Source organism: Nicotiana tabacum, chromosome 8, assembly GCF_000715075.1.
Source record: "Nicotiana tabacum cultivar K326 chromosome 8, ASM71507v2, whole genome shotgun sequence".
NCBI lineage: Eukaryota > Viridiplantae > Streptophyta > Magnoliopsida > Solanales > Solanaceae > Nicotiana > Nicotiana tabacum.
The window spans coordinates 176,751,371-176,767,895 of NC_134087.1; the positions used below are offsets into that span (position 1 = coordinate 176,751,371).

At 36.9% G+C, this 16,525-nt stretch overlaps 1 protein-coding gene across 4 annotated transcripts; it reads right to left on the minus strand.

The window, feature by feature from the left end:
* Window positions 1-177: 177 nt before the first annotated feature.
* Window positions 178-11,033, minus strand: LOC107759187 (protein SPA1-RELATED 3). 4 transcript variants are annotated; one of them, XM_075219908.1, is made up of 8 exons: window positions 10,972-11,033; window positions 9,826-10,017; window positions 9,473-9,630; window positions 7,703-8,651; window positions 7,479-7,625; window positions 7,036-7,347; window positions 5,512-5,571; window positions 178-707 (listed from the first exon to the last, which is right to left on the minus strand). In XM_075219908.1, exons 2-8 carry the CDS (start codon window positions 10,000-10,002, stop codon window positions 519-521), a joined length of 1,992 nt encoding a protein of 663 aa, XP_075076009.1. In that variant the 5' UTR covers window positions 10,003-10,017; window positions 10,972-11,033; the 3' UTR covers window positions 178-518. The 4 variants fall into 4 exon arrangements, 3 of the variants coding, with proteins under 3 accessions (XP_075076009.1, XP_075076008.1, XP_075076007.1); XM_075219907.1 differs by lacking the exon at window positions 10,972-11,033 and adding an exon at window positions 10,335-10,845; XR_012694361.1 differs by lacking the exon at window positions 10,972-11,033 and having other exon boundaries at window positions 7,433-7,625; window positions 9,826-10,919.
* Window positions 11,034-16,525: the final 5,492 nt, after the last annotated feature.

Genomic DNA, 16,525 nt, shown 5'->3' on the forward strand with positions numbered 1-16,525 from the left:
GAGTTATCAAATCTCACCGGCCAACAACCTCCCATTGGAAAGATACGCTCCATAACTTAGTAGTTATAATTTGTGCATGCTTTATGTCAAACCAATTGGCTGGTCATGAACAGCATAAACATCCTAAACAAAATATGCTGGAAAATGAACGCGCTAAGACGTCATCACGCCAAGATCTAACATTCCGAAGAATTTCTTAAGAACTTCAAAATTATAGAATATACAAACAGAATAAACACTTGCAACTCTTCACTCCTCTCCAAAACCAATATTTATTTACAACACTTTCCACCACGAGACAAAATCTCATATTTCCAGAGAGTTGCTTCCGCTATGAACTAACTGCAAAAATATTTGTTTCTTGATGGCAACTTGTTACCATGGGATTGTATCTAGTTTATATCAGCTACAACAATATATGTTGGTGTAATCCCCTCATTTACCCGTGCCGAACTCTTCCCCTTCACTTCTTTCCTCTTGTTAAAGTAATGGTCAAGACTTTAGGGACTTGAACCACATTAGGCCATCTCCAATAGCTTGATATTTCCCATAGAATTTGCAGCAACTAAGGTAGAGGACTGACCACGCCAACACACGGATGAGATGAACTGTGCACTGTCATCCACTTCATCACCAGAAAGCGGATCTGTGCTATTAAATTTAAATGATAATGCTGGCATAGGAAAAGCTTTATGGTAAATGACAACCTGCAGCATGATATAAATCACCAAATCCACATTAATAATGGAAAATTGAGCAGTAATCAGAACTAATAGTTAGGATACAGTCGCACAAAGAATAGTTTCTTCCTTTCTCTCTGTGTGCATTATCTAAGGAGAGAATTACCAGATTAAAAAGGACTGTTCAAGATAGTCACACAAAAGTAGTTTTCTTCCTGTTGGCAGACTGTTGAATAGTTAAGATTTGGAGTCGGGGGCTGGAAAATATGGGACTTAGAGAAGCTTTCCGCACAGAATATTTAGAGAATTATCCCAGAACTACATATTCTGCTCTGGAATGTACCAGTCTATCACTTCATCTCTTTGTGTAATAATACATTTCAAAGAAGAATGAGCACTTTGTTCTCTAAAGGATCAATAAAGGCTCAAGAATACAAGAATCAATGTATGTAATCAAGTTAATGAGTTAACTATATTGGATAGTTATCAATTTTTTACTTTCCCATACTTTCCATTATGCAAGTTGTGTTTAAATTGATACGGTTTTAGTAGTACATTTTAGCTGGTTGCAGCTGATAAACGTTTGTCAGAGTTAGTTACGCTCGGCGTAAGTTAGTTGGATAGTTAGTTTTCAAATTTAATTTGGAGGGAAATTTGTTAGAGTTGGTTAGCCAAATAACTACTTATAATCATTCATTTGGAGCTCATCTAATACAATAACACCCACTTCAGCTGTCGATCTTTTGAATTTGCCGAATCTTCCCTTTCCCTGAGCTATTCCACCCCCTTTCCTGAAGGTTAAATTTTCAGTTTTGATTCATTTGCCTGTATCAATTGGTATCTGAGCCATTCGATCCTGACCTCCAGCGTTTAAGATGCCCATAGAAGCATGATCGATCATGGATATGAAGGAGGAGTTAATGAAGAAACAATTCAGAGATCTAAATAGGAGATAAGATCAATTGGGATTACAGCATATGCAAATGATTGCACAGCACATGGATAAAATGAATGCACAAGAGAAAATGAAGAATCTACAGCAATTCGAAAGGAATACTTCAACCATCTATGAGTATGAAAAACCCCGTTTCTTGGTCAATAGATTAACTTTTCAGTCCATTTACTTTCACTCGTTTGTCAAAGTCGAAATTCTCCCAACTTTGATGGGTCTGATTTGAGGACCTAGCTATATAAGATGGATCAGTTCTTTTCAATTGACGGCACTAAGCGTGGAAGGCAACATTTTGCTTATTTACCCAAACACTGAACTGTTATTCTCCCAAATACTTCACTGAAGATCTATGTTGGCACTGACACTTCTCACAATAGGCAGATTTTGATAACTTGGCCAAACGGGCCAGAAGTCAGTATAAATTCTCAGAGATAGTAGATCTTTCGAAAAAGCTTAGCATTATGTGATTCCAACTCTACCTCGACTCATTTTATCACATTCAACCATCATATTGTCACAACTCCAGTTTATAGAGGTCTACATACACCCCATTATATGTGATCATTTCTAATCTTATTCAATCTTTATACAACCACATATCCATCTTATCATTCACATTTATAAAACCTTCATCTTGTTTGTGCCAAGATGCACTCCCATATAACACAATGGTTCTCATTCGTTTTATATTACTGGCCTTTCACTTTGTTAAGCATCTTCCTATCACATACTTCTCCAGTAGCACCCTCCATTTCAATCATTTCTATAAAATTAAATTCTTATGCTTCTACGGAGTTGGCTCTTCCTCTGTAACTTCTTTTCCCTAAATACCCTAACTGGTCTCCGTTGACCCAACTTCAACACGTGTAAATTTGTCAGACAAGTAGCCTGCACTTGCATTGAGGACCAGCAAGTTACTTAAGTTGGCACTTCAGATGAAGAGACGTCCAAAGCTATTCTCTTAGGGATATAAGGTGTACATGAAATTGCCACATGGTGCAAGAGATCAACTTAAGGTACCAAGGGGGAACACTCTGGGGCATATAAACAGCTATCGCTAGGTATACATGCAAGGATATAATTGTCCGATTAGGGGTGGTTATCCCGTTGATGGTACAGATGTCAAATATATGGTCTAGACCAATCAGGTATCCAACGTTGTACATGCTCAATATGATTCAACGGCATATCTATACACATCTGGATAAACACGTTTACTATAGTACACAATGACAATTGTCACATGGTGGAATATGCACAAGGCCCAATGTGTCATCTATAACATGCAGACTACACCCTGCCTTGAGGGTGCCGATGCCAAAATTTCATTCCATAGGCAGCAGCATAAGTGGAAGTTTTGACCAGTTTATGCTTTCTAATTTTCTTCACCACATGGAATTTACTGTTAATAAACTGATTTCTACGTGTAGAAGCAGTTCAAGACGCAGAACAATCAAAGAGTTAGGCCAGTATAATAAACTGTGTCAAACTATCTAAGTACAAACTTAGCATCTAGAACCAGACATATTGAACTGCTAAAACACAAAATAACTGCCAGACCTTACATTTTGCATTTACAGTCAAACTTCTCTATAAGAGCCATCTTCTATAACATTGATGTTTAGCATAAAGCATATATATTTCTATGTATATCGCCTCATATTTTACTTTTGTTTCATGAATTTGGGATGTTAAATGTGATGATTTATATTAATTTGAAGTGTTTTATGTGTAGGAATGATTCGGGAGCAATTGGGGGCGAAACGTGCAAAATTAGAACCAAAACGAACGAAACCGAGAAACTTGCGAATTTGGGCGCCACAGGCAGTGCCTTGGGCCACCTGTGGCGCCGGAGGCAGTAGCTAAATTGTGAGCAGCGCCCTGGAGGGCGCTACCCAGGACGCCGGTGACGTGATTTTGTCCTATTTTGCCCGGGACACGGTTTATTCGGCTCTAGACCTACCCAACACGTATAAAAGCAAGATGAAACCTATTTTTGAGGGGTTGGACGCCACTTTGGAGGAAAAAACACACACGAGATCGTTAGGAAGCGGAGAATTCTCAGTTTTCTTCATCTTTTTCTAGTATTTCCAATTGATTCAACACTTATGCAATTATTTGATTACATCATGAGTGGTTAAACACTCATTGTTCTGGGGTTGTGATTTAGCCATGAATATTGTTGTTTGACATTAGCTTGACCTTGATTATAATTCACTAATATATGGTTGTTTCTTCAATTCTGTGTTTAATTGCTTAATTGTCTGGCCAGCAGTTAGGTTCTATTTACTATTTATGCTATGCTTGGGAAAGTCGTGTTTAGATTAGAGAAGAATTGAAGAGAGCACGATCTTAACTCTGAGGGGAGGCAGATTTGTGGTTAGGATAGGAATATACCTAGTCACCGTGCTTAATTAAATATCGTAATCTTAATGCGTTCTTAATAGATTGATTTCATAGGAATATAGGCGTTAATCTATTTTGAATAGGCGAGTAGTACTTCGGGAGAAGGCTATGAGAGCAATTATCGATTAATTAGCAACCATGAGTGAATTATATGAGAGGAAAAGTTAACTAGAACACAATACGAATGGTGAATCGATCACAACCCTGGAATACTTGTCTCTACTGAATACACAACAATCAACTCGTTACTTGATAATTTAGTTATTATTTAGAATCGTAGTATAATATAATCATATTATTGGACTTTGATTTTAGCTTGATTGAATAACAATTTTAGTGATTTAGTGAGTAGTTTATACAAGTCTCTGTGGGTTCGACACTCAATTTATTATTGTATTACTTGTCGACCACGTATACTTGTGTGTGTGTTTGGGAGCAATAGGTTTTTGGTGTCGTTGCCGGGGACTTGAATATTAACTATTTTTTAGTTTTTGCTTTAATTATTTATTTCATCGAGTCTAACGTTACTTGATTGTTGCTCAGATCTTAGGAACTTTGATTGAATGCGCAGGGTCAGAAGCCAGGACCGACTTCAAGGCTTTGATCCTTAACCTGAGAATAAGATGCACCCAAAAGTCACGGATGCGGAATATATGCAGCCCTGATATCCACTAGGGCTATATCACCAGGTCTTGGACTAATTCCAAGCAATCGACACTTTACAAGATGACACAACTTAAATGGAATCATTTAGATAATCTCCTGGAAATTCTTCACCAATTGAATCTCCGTGTGAAGCATAACCGAAATTACAATGAAGTTGAGCTATACATGAAGTGGACTCTTTTCAACAACTCAGCTATCATAACAAAAATGAACTCTTTTGAATAAATCGGCAATTCTAAAAAAAGTTTATTCCTCCGCGCCAAAATGAGCACAAGTATATTTTTGAGATTAGAGATCTCTAGTAGAACCCCTATTTTTGCTTCTAAAGATTCGGTATTGAAATGAAATGTCCGAATTGAGCAGAATATGTGTAGATGATTCATATGGCCGACCCCAACTTGTTTGTGAGGGAGGCATAGTTAATTGGCTGATTGATTTTAGTGTGTATGTAACAGGGAAATGGTCATTGTGAACCAAGATAGTATGTTATAAATGTACAGAAAGCAAGTGTATTACGCTGAAATACAATATCATTGCTGTATGTCATTTATTTAATTTATTTATGGACTGCATTCAGCAACTTCACCACTATGTTTAAAAGTAACTTGAATTTTAAACACAAACTGCAGCCTCATGTATCTGCCTTAGATATGATGCTCAAAGATCCAGTATTAGTCAGACTATTTATCCTTATATATATAGATGTGAACAAACATTTTCTATTACAATGTAAATATTGCTCAAAACTCATTTATAATGCACTCAAGTACGCAAGTAAAGATTCAACTTTGTGGTAATAAATGATACCTCATTTGTCTCTGAGCCAGTTGCTATGTAACCATCAGCTACAGATAGGCCAACGAAGTTCTGAAACAAAGAAATGCTTTCATCAATAGCAAAGTACATTCAGGCACAATTACGCTACCATGGGAAAGGGAAGATACAAAGTACAAGTCAGGAGTAACTTGTAAGAAGAAATTAGAGACACAGTTTGGTTACTAACAATCATGTCTTAAAAAGAACAAATTGGAGGTAGTGTTGATGATACAAAGCATCTAAATTTATATGTATGGCGGAAAATCATTTACCCTTGAGCACATATACACACCTGTTTATGTAGATGCACAAGCTTACATTAGAAAGCAATACAAGTTTCATGCCAGTACTCTACCATTTGAATAAGTGCAATCAACCCATGGTGTATAAAGAGAGTACAATATGACATAAGAATGCTTGACGTGCCTCACAGATTTGACTCGGACTCGATTGTCTAGCTATCCTAGACAAGCTCGAACAAGAAATTCATTAAGCTTATGTTACGTATACACATTTTATCCCTTCCTCAGTCCACCTCTTTTTCTTTGTCTACTATTCTGATTTAGGCCCTGTTGCTGCCCCCACTCCCACTTTCTTTGTCGGCCTCTCTCCATACATTTATTTAGCCTACAACGAAAAAAACTATTCAACTCTCCGTTTCTAACTCATCTATTTAAAGTTCGTCATAAAAGTGGAATAGGAAGGTCCTCAAAGGTAGACTTGTTGCAGTTGGACCCATAGGTAGATTCTACAAAGGGTTGTAAACGAATCAAGCTGTTCGTCAAACCCGACTTCGCTTGTGGTATATAAGGGGGGATCAAAACTGAATTTGCGGTCATAAGGAGGATTGGGGTATGTTTGGGAGAGGGATGGGTTGACACTCATTTGGTGAAAGGCTACTAGCATGAGGAGGATTATGCAGGTATGCTAGCGATGTAGTTCGGAATAGATGATATACAGAGAATCAAACAGTTCAAAATTTGACTATGATTTTGTCAAACTTCTAAAAATATTATGACAATTGTGATTCACAGTATTTCGAGCTTGTACTACTCACAAACAAATATCCTATCCGAGTCTAGCTCAAATAAAGAATACGCTAAATAACTTAGGAACAGCCCCAAATATACATATTGATCTTATACTTGAAACTTGTGAGTGGGGCATGGTTGGGAAAATGGCAAATTCATCTGCACTCGATTTTGAGCTCACGTATCAGGTGAATAGAATTCACAAATTGTAGAGAAACTTGCAGAAAGATATATATTTTTTAAATATCAAGGGTGTACCTCACCTTCTTTTTCTTTAAAGAGATAAAAGAAGGAAAATTTAAGAGAATTGAACTCGTGAAGGATGTAAATGAGATGGCATTTTAGTAGATTGGATTTAACTTAATTGTACGGGCAACTTAGATTTCTCTAACTATACCCCGGAGAATGTTAAAAGACAACATACTGTTCAATGAGGTCACAGAAACAAGATCTTTATTCAGGTGATAGGATCAAAGTACAATACCTTTACATTCATATGACCAGTATAAGACTGAAGAGGAGAATCAAGAACACGAGACGTGCACGATGACAGATCCCACAGCTTTATCGTATTATCTGTAGATGCAGACACAAGAGTTGTTGAATCTATGAACTTGACATAGCTCACTGTCTTGTTGTGCCCAACTAATGTGCATAGCGGCAATTTGGAGTTTCGTAGATCATAGTAATATATCTTATGATCTGCTGAACCAAAAGCAAGGGCCCGTCCAGAATCAACGGGGAACTGAACACAGCAGACGTTAGCTTTTGTTTTTATGGTTCCAACACTTACTCCCTGCAGCAAACCAGGTAAGAAAAACCAACTTATTACACATCCACATTCTATCTATACAACAATAATAATTAGATGACTGTAGTACATTTAGTTTTAAAGCTGACATCCACCAAGTGCAAAAGTAGAATTGCCTGATTGATATTCCAAAGCTTAACAGAACCGTCATCGCTCCCACTCGCCAACATGGTTGGATCTGCTACGGAAAAGTCAACAGACCAAACGCGTTTCTCGTGCTCTCTCATCTCCATGAAAAGCTGACTTCTTGTGACATCCCATACCTGTATCATATTTCTAAGCGAACTTCTTTCGGATTCTGTTAAATAAAAAAGCAATAATGATCATGAATTTGACATACCTGCACCACACCTTCAAAGTTACTTGAGGCGAGCTGGCTCTTGATATAGCCATTCCAACATATACTGCTTAACTTTGATCTATTAGCCATTTCAGCGACTGGATAGTGTATATCACGATCCGCATTTAGAATTGAGTTATATTCAAAAACTTTGATCTTCTTATTTACGCCGGCAGTTGCAAAAAATTCACCATCACGATCAAAACCGAGAGAACATACAAGATTGGAAGAGTTCAGAAGATCCCCTTGCCTTAAATCTGCCTTCACTTCTAACTTGCTAAAAGAAAAATACTTGCACAGACCCTCTAAGTACGAATTGATAAATCCACTCTGTCCATCCTCCTTACACCCTCTTTTTGATGACAAATTACTCAGAGAACTCCTTTCAGTAGCTGTGCCGGAACTTCTACATTCCGTACTTGTTTGACAACGTCTACTCGTAGATTTGTCCATTGTTTTAACAACCCTGCGCCTTGTCATGAAATAAGCTGTCTCCAATTTTCTGAAGTTCTTCATCAAACGGGAACTTTTTGCTAAAATGCTGCCTTTATATTCAATTTGCCTTTCGGGTTTCTGGCTTTCATCTTGATGACCATCGGATTCCTCTCCTGTGCCAAGCCTAAATCTCTTTCTAGATCCAGAGCTCTCGGAATCATCATCTTCAGTAATATCTGTCCTCCGCGGATTTAAGCGCTTAGCTGGTTCTAAGCTTGAGCCTCCTTTTATCTTAAGGGTTGTCTGCATCTTAAACGCCTCTTCTATATCAGACGATACAAAAGAAACAATTTCTTGCAAATTTTCTACAGCTTCCTGCTTTCTCTGTTGGATTAGCAAAAGGAACTCCAGCAATAATTCCTGCTCATCTATTTTTTCTCTAAGCTCTATTGCTGCTTCACGTTCTTCTAAGTCATGTCTTGGAGTTCTAAGGAATTCACTTTCTAGCAACTCGCTGTCATCAATTGAAATGAACAAATGAGGAGAGACTGGGAAAGAATCAAGGATATTGGTGTTAAAATCACTACGGATTAAGATGATCAATTGCATAATATCCATTTTAATGAAAATTCGATGAAAGAAGCAGAGATAGTAGAAAGTTCAAGAGAGTGATGAGACGTCCGAAATGCATTTCATCATTAGAAAGGGACTCACAATATTCAGATAGTACTCATTAGTAGATACCTCTTTTGTGTCATTATTATCTATTTTCTTTTACTATCAACAAGTCTTTAGAATTCTTTTCCCTTACCCTTCTTTCTACTTTGGATGAAACAACAGATCTCCTTATCAATAATCAATAAGGTTCAAGATACACATTGAACCGGAAATCAGCAATGATTTTGCATATTGTCACTGAGACAAGGCCTAAAGAAGAGATTGCAAGATGCAGAATCAAGCTGTCCACAATAGCTAATTATGTGTGAAATCTAGTGCTGTCATATCTTCAACTATAGGCACCCTCAGTGGGTGTAATTAGTTAACTTTCTCACAATGTATATGATCTTACTCCCAAGACGTAAAGCCATTGCATCGACCAATTTTCTTAATGAAAAAAAAGGGATACTGCTGTTGCAAGACATGTAATAGTTTTTCTGGTTTGATAGCAAAAAAACTAGAATCAAGGTTCTTAAGGATGATGTTATAAATCAGAAGTACATATTAGAAGACTACAAACTGATTAGGTTGCATAACAAATCGAGAATGGAATGAGTTAAGGGAAACTTTCCGAGGCAAAAAGAATAAACCAAGTGGGCGTGAAAAAAGAATGCTCACCCCATTTTTGGCCGACTACTTGGTTCCGGATGTAATAACCATAAGCAAAATGAAGCTTCTTTAGGCCATTTCAACAACAATTGTGGGGGTAGGACACGATGTCTTAAACACGACATAGTTGCAATTTTCTCATCCGATGAGTTGAAGGTACAAAATAGCTGCTCACAAATTATAAGCATCAATAAGATAAAAAGATCATCATAGAACAACAACAACAACAACAAACCCAGGGAGGGTAGTGTGTACACAGATAGAGAGGCTGTTTCCGATAGACCTCGGCAAAAAGATCATCATAGAGAACACTAAAATTTAACCAAACACATAAATTTTGCTAAATGCTACTAAGTACTAACCTCAAAGAGAAGGACTCCGAGTCGATAAATGTCCGAAGCACAAGTGCCAGGAGCACCATCAACCTCTTCTGGACTATTATACCAATTAGTTTCCAAGTGCAATATCTGTTTCATTGGAAAAGTATGCTTCTTTTCTTCAACTTGTCTGTTCTTATTAGCTTCCAAAGTCTGCACCATATGACCTGAACTTGACTGCAAACAACTGCTATCAGATACTATGCCAGATTCAATAGGCAAAGGTGAAGATGAACTATTTAGTCCATCTTCACACGAATCGGACCCCGAATCGGAGCAGGATGCAGATTCAATAAAAGCAACACGGTTGAAAGAAGACATGACAAAACATGATGGTCTCACATTATGAACAACTATCCCCTGAGTATGTGCCAAGTTTACAATCTCTACAATTTGAGTAAATATGTGCAAACATTCAAGAACATCAACATTTCTCTCTGGATTATCCAACCAATGTCTCAAACTAACATCTTTACTACTACTACTATTATTACCTATTGTTCTCCTGTCTTGTTGATCTTTAAGACAATTCACATCAGAAAATCCAGAATCATAACACAATCTTGAATTCCTATCCACAACACCTGAAGAATTCAAACCCCTTGAATTTTCAGACCTCTCCCTACCAGACTGAGATGAACCCTCCATTTTTTATCCACGTATAATTGCATGTAGCTCAATACTCAAACCCACAAAAATCAAGAAACTGTGAAATTTTCATACTCCTACCACACCCTTTTACTAAATATGTACAAATATTAAATTTCGAATGGAGCTCATAAACTCCTGTATGATTCCAACATAGCCATGTTGAATCAAGAACTCATTTTTACAACACAAATAGTTCAAATCATCAATCCCACAAAATTCTGTGATATCAGTTATCTTTCCTTAAAAAAGCACAAAACCTAGCTATTTTTAACAAAGAAGCATTAGATATCTGAGGAAAGACTAAACAGCACCGCCAAAAATAATATCAGCAGAAAGAAGCTGAGTTTGTACTACCATTATATCAGCTAAAAGCAAACAAAAAAACAAGAACCACACAACAGATACTGTAGTTTTAGAAAATACAAAACATTTTGATTTATTTTATTGTAATAAAGAAGTAGTAGTGTACTACAGCCTCACAAAATTAGGTGAAAATCTTTTCCTTTTCTGACAGGATGTATGAAAAGAAAACAAGTCTTTCCATATATGGAAAAAATGATAAAAAATAAAAAGAAAAAGGAGTTTATTTTATTAGAAAAAAACACAGTGCTACTGTACAGGACATTAATTTAATGATGTCAATTGATTTTTAATTTTTATATTCCTCAAAGGGGTCCACTCATTATCTACAATCCACTGATTTTAGCTTCTATTACATCTCATATACGTGGCACTTTCACATCCTCAAAGCTCGCTGTTGGCAGTGAGGCCAAATAGTAATGTAGCTCACCTCCTGTGGACCAAATTCCAAAAAAAGAAAAAAATGGTTAAGTGCATATAGTCATTCTCGCCATGTTTATTTAGAGGTTAGTTAATATTTATTTTATTTTAAAATTTAAAATTAAAATTTTTAATTTTAAAATAATTTAAAGTATTTTTATCTCGAAGATTTAAATTGAAAAATTAAAATTCATGATACACTAGTTAATTTTTAAATAGCAACCTTTTAAAGTAGCTATCTGGTGTCATTTCTACGGAAAAAAATCTCATACCAATTTATATAGTGTTTGATTGAACATAATTTTTTTTTAAAAATTAAAATTTATAATATGACAAAGATTGCTCTAGTGGTGAGCACACTCCACTTCCAACCAAGAGGTTGTGAGTTCGAGTAACCCCAAGAACAAGGTGAGGGTAGAGGTAAGAGGAGTTCTTCGAGGGAGGGATGCCGAGGGTCTACCGGAAACAACGTCTCTACCTCAGGGTAGGGGTAAAATATGCGTACATACTAGTCTTTCCAGACCCCACTGGTGGGATTATACTGCGTTGTTGTTATTGTTATTGTAAAATTTATAATTTAAAATAAGTTATAATAATTTATATTCTCTAAATTATTTCATTGAAAATAAGGAAAAGTTTATGTTGCTATTGAAAAGTCATCTCCCTGTGGAGTGTGGACCAAATTCACATAAAAAAAGTTTTGCCATCGCAATTTATGTTCAAAATATATAATATAAAATAAATTATAAATATTTCTGTGGCTTTAGTCTCTCAACTAAAGTAAAATAAAAAATTTAGAACTAATTAATTTTTAAAATAATAATATTTAGATATTTTTTTAACAGACTAAAAAAAATATACCAATTAAATTGGGACGTAAGGAGCATATTTTTTTAAAACATCAACAGGTGAGTACTGGGAGCATTGAACAAGGACCGTTGATTTTCAAGATGACGAAGTACTCATTGACTATATTTTCTGCTTTTTTAATTATTAAATTCTTGTGGTCATAGTGCTAAGTACTAAGTATCTGTAGAAAAAAAACGTGCAGGTCTATAGTACATATTTATGAGGCATAGTGATATTGAATAAAAAATAGGGTACCGATTTTACGTCATCGCTTAGATAGAAATTTTGAGCCACTTGAATAAAAAAAACTAAAGATAACGCAATTGAGAGGTTTCAGATTTGATTCATTTCATTACTTTAAACTAAAAATGGCACTTTTTTCTTGAACCCTTTTTAAACCCTTGTCAGCAAATTGGTTCAATAGAATATTTTTACCATTTCATGCAGTCGAATTCGAATCAGTCTCGTTACGGTTTTACAAAATATTCAGCCTTAGATTTGTTCCAACTCTATGAAAATAGCAGCTATGCCCAAATAGTATTTCTTTATTAAAAGGATATGCACAACATTATAATATGATATACTTATAATTGATCACGGAATACGTGTGTGTGATTATACTATATAAGAAAAATAAAACTATATAGCCGCTCTTAAAATAATAAGCGAAATATATATATAATTTTGTATATATATACATTTGGTATGTTATGTACAAAAATTATACAAATTTTATATACTTTTTCGACTATCGAATGTCAATAGTTTCTGGCGCAAGCTAAAGTATTAATATGCTTATATATCAACAATAATAAACTCATTGTAATTCTACAAGTAAATTCTGGAAAAAAAAATAGCTTTATGAGCTAAAATTCTAAATATATAATGACTAGTAAATTAAACCGCGCGAGCAAAATGATTTGAGTATTTGACTATCTAACTAGAGATTTGTAACTTAAGTAGTTTTGTTACAAGCAAGAAGAGGAATGGAGAAAGCTGACGATTACATGAAAGTTCGTACTATCAATGTGGAATTAAAAAATGAGGCGGTAGTATCATTGTTCTCCGCACAGCATTCGCAATCATTCTGTATAAATAAAAAAATTGTTTTCTCTTTATCCTACTTTATGTATCATATTTTTATTTTACTTTATTTTAAAAAGAATTTTTTATTTGTTATTTAAAATAATTTAATTTAAAATTTATACTTATTCTTAATGAGATGGTTTATAGTTGTTTACCCTTAAAATGGATAATAATTAGATTTGTACGCGGTTTTAAGGATATGTGGATAGATTCAATACAAGTAATCATGAATGTTAGATAAACGAATTAAAGATGAAATCAATAACCAAACCAGTTGTGACATTGAGTCTGGGCTCGGATTTAGCTTAATAGTGGTTTTACCCTCAATCGGGCCCTCGATTTGAAGCCAAATTTGTATGGAGAACTATGAATAAAGTAAGAACCTTTCAATGGAAAGCAGAGAAATAAGTTTGTATTGCCTTGATATGCGTGTTACAATATGTCCTATTGAGTAAAAAGCTCCCCATTTATATAGTAGGAGAGTTTCACTCTTAGTACAATTCTAAAAAAAGTAAAAAATCCTCTTTTCTTGTCAATTACTGATCCGCTACCGACATCGGGCGAGATCCGCACCGTGATATCCGATTGGATGCGAATATCACGACCCTCTGTTAGTTGTGTGCAACCGTTTGTAATGTTTTTCGAGGTCTTCGAACTCGTTCCGGGTTCGGGGGTGTTGTATTGTCGGGCCCGGTGGCGAGCACCCTGTTCCGGCCTTAAACCAAAGAGTTCTCAGATTTGTTCTCTATCTCGTACATTCGTACTTCGTCTAATTCACCGAGAACTCGGGGTTTGTGCTGACCCCGAGTTCACCCGTATACAGATAGTCCCCTCGTTTCTCAGAGAGTAGGTTTGGCGAAATGATGGGAAACGATAGATGTACCACGGTTCCTTACTTCGTACGTTACAACCAAGACAATAAAGAAGCCAAAACTGTTTGTTAGTTGTGTGCAACCATTTATAATATTTTCCGAGGTCTTCGAACTCGTTCCGGGTTCGGGGGGTGTTGTCTTGTCGGGCCCGGTGGCGAGCACCTTGTTCTGGCCTTAAACCAACGAGTTCTTAGATTCGGTCTCTACCTCGTACATTCATACTTCGTCTAATTCACCAAGAACTCGGGATGTGTGCTGAGCCGAGTTCACCCGTATACAGATAGTCCCCTCGTTTCTCAGAGAGTAGGTTTGCCGAAATGATGAGAAACGATAGATGTACCACGGTTCCTTACTTCGTATGTTACAACCGAGACGATAAAGAATCTGAAACCGTTTGTTAGTTGTGTGCAACCGTTTGTAATGTTTTCCGAGGTCTTCGAACTCGTTTCGGGTTCAGGGGGGGTGTTGTCTTGTCGGGCCCGGTGGCGAGCACCTTGTTCTGGCCTTAAACCAACGAGTTCTTAGATTCGGTCTCTATCTCGTACATTCGTACTTCGTCTAATTCACCGAGAACTCGGGGTGTGTGTTGACCCCGAGTTCACCCGTATACAGATAGTCCCCTCGTTTCTCAGAGAGTAGTTTTGCCGAAATGATGGGAAACGATAGGTGTACCACAGTTCTTTACTTCGTACATTACAACCGAGACAATAAAGAAGCCGAAACGACCCATCAGTCGCGTCATTCTGACTTTGGACATGTTTCAACCATCGGTTGGTCACCTCTGAATGTGAAACGTCGCATAATGATTAGGTTTTCTCCTATAAAAGCTTCGACCTTTTGTACTTCTTCCACTTTCTGATCTTAGATTTTATCTTCGTATTCCCTAGCAGCCACCAACTCTTTTAAATCTTCATCTCTTTACCTTTGATCTTCAAATCTTCATAACTGTTCTTAAGTTTCTACCCAGATCTTCATCCTACCTTCAAACCTTTATATCCTTTCCTTCAAACCTTCATATCTTTCCTTTAAATCTTCTTATTCTCAGATCACAATGGCCAAGACTTCCAAATCAGTTCCTCAGCAGGCTGCCTCTTCATCTTCTCACCCGGCCATAGGTGTGAGCACGTGATTTTTGTTTTACGCGACAATCGCTCCAAAAGAGTTAAAAATGTATGTGTCATGCGTAATTTAAACCATGACCCGTTTGTTAGATGGAAAATTACAAAAAATACGCATTTTTTCTTCTGTCCTGATTTGTTGCCTTGTTTAATTTTACCTACTTTTAACATTTTATACGCGTGAAATAAATATGTTAAGTGTTAATTAGTGGTGCTTAGTTTTATTTAATTAGGTTGTGTGTTTAGGAAATTAGAAATAAAGAAAAAGAAGACAAAATTTGTTGTAAAATGAATTTGGGCCGTGCCCATTTCAAAATCTGGAACCCAAGCAAATAGCCCAATCCACCGGTCCACACAGCCCACTCCCCAGGCATCAAAACGACGTAGTTTAACACCAAAACTACGTCGTTTCAATGCCAATCCATCCCAACCATTCAAACCAAGCTGATCCAACGGTCCGGATCTCTCACCCATAACCCCATTTGCCCGACCCGTTACCCGAACCAACTCTGCCCCTAACACTTGAAACGACACCGTTTCCCTCAAGTGGAAGGATCTTGGCCCTTCGTCATGCCTCATCCAACGGCTGAGGTCCATCCACTCACTCCATATATAAGCTGCCCCTCGTACCCCACCCCCTGTCCAAATACCCCTGCCCTTCATCGTCCTCACAAAGAACCCCGGAACCCTAGAGCCGCCCCCATCTCCCTTCACCAGGAACCCGGCGGCATGAACGCCGGTGACCTTCCCCTGAACACCATAGAACCCCCATGCCATCCTGAACCCAAATCTACCAACCCCATGCTTCGAATCTTATCCCACCTTCTCGAATCTTCATTTGAAGATTCGAGTCGGAACCTAATCTATACCGATCTGCTTCAAATTCATACCAGACACTCCCCAGACCCCCCTCGTGACAAAACCATACTTGGTTTGGTCCGAATCTGATCAGGGAAGCCTGAATCCCAGATCTAAGTTTGAAAGTTTTGTTCCTCCGTCACTGGTTCAACCGAAGAGATTAAGGTCTAATGGACTTTAATCAAAGTGTTTCTCATCTGAGAAACACTTCGTTTAAAGTCCATTCAGCCTTAAGAAAGGTTGGTCCAAATCCAAGTCAAGGTTTTGATTTTTCAAAGATTTGAGGTGAGTCTTGTTTTCTTTTCTTTATTTTTGTTTTAGTCCGTTGATTTGTTTTAAAAGTCTGTTCATATTTGTTTTAATTTTACCAACTTTTGTTTGTCCACTTTGCCTGAACTTCTGTTTGTTTGAATGAGTCTTTCCATTTGTTCTGATAATGTGTATGTAAATGTTGTGCAAGTAGCTGATTTT

Excerpts from the sequence above, each read along its gene's own strand:
- LOC107759187 (XM_075219906.1), bottom strand. The coding sequence starts at position 10,488 with ATGGAGGGTTCATCTCAGTCTGGTAGGGAGAGGTCTGAAAATTCAAGG. Across the intron at positions 8,652-9,472 it reads AGTAGTCGGCCAAAAATGGG|CGAGTTGCTAGAAAGTGAAT; the intron begins GTGAGCATTCTT and ends AATTGATGACAG. Across the intron at positions 5,572-7,035 it reads CTGGTCATATGAATGTAAAG|AACTTCGTTGGCCTATCTGT; the intron begins GTATTGTACTTT and ends TCTTTGTTTCAG.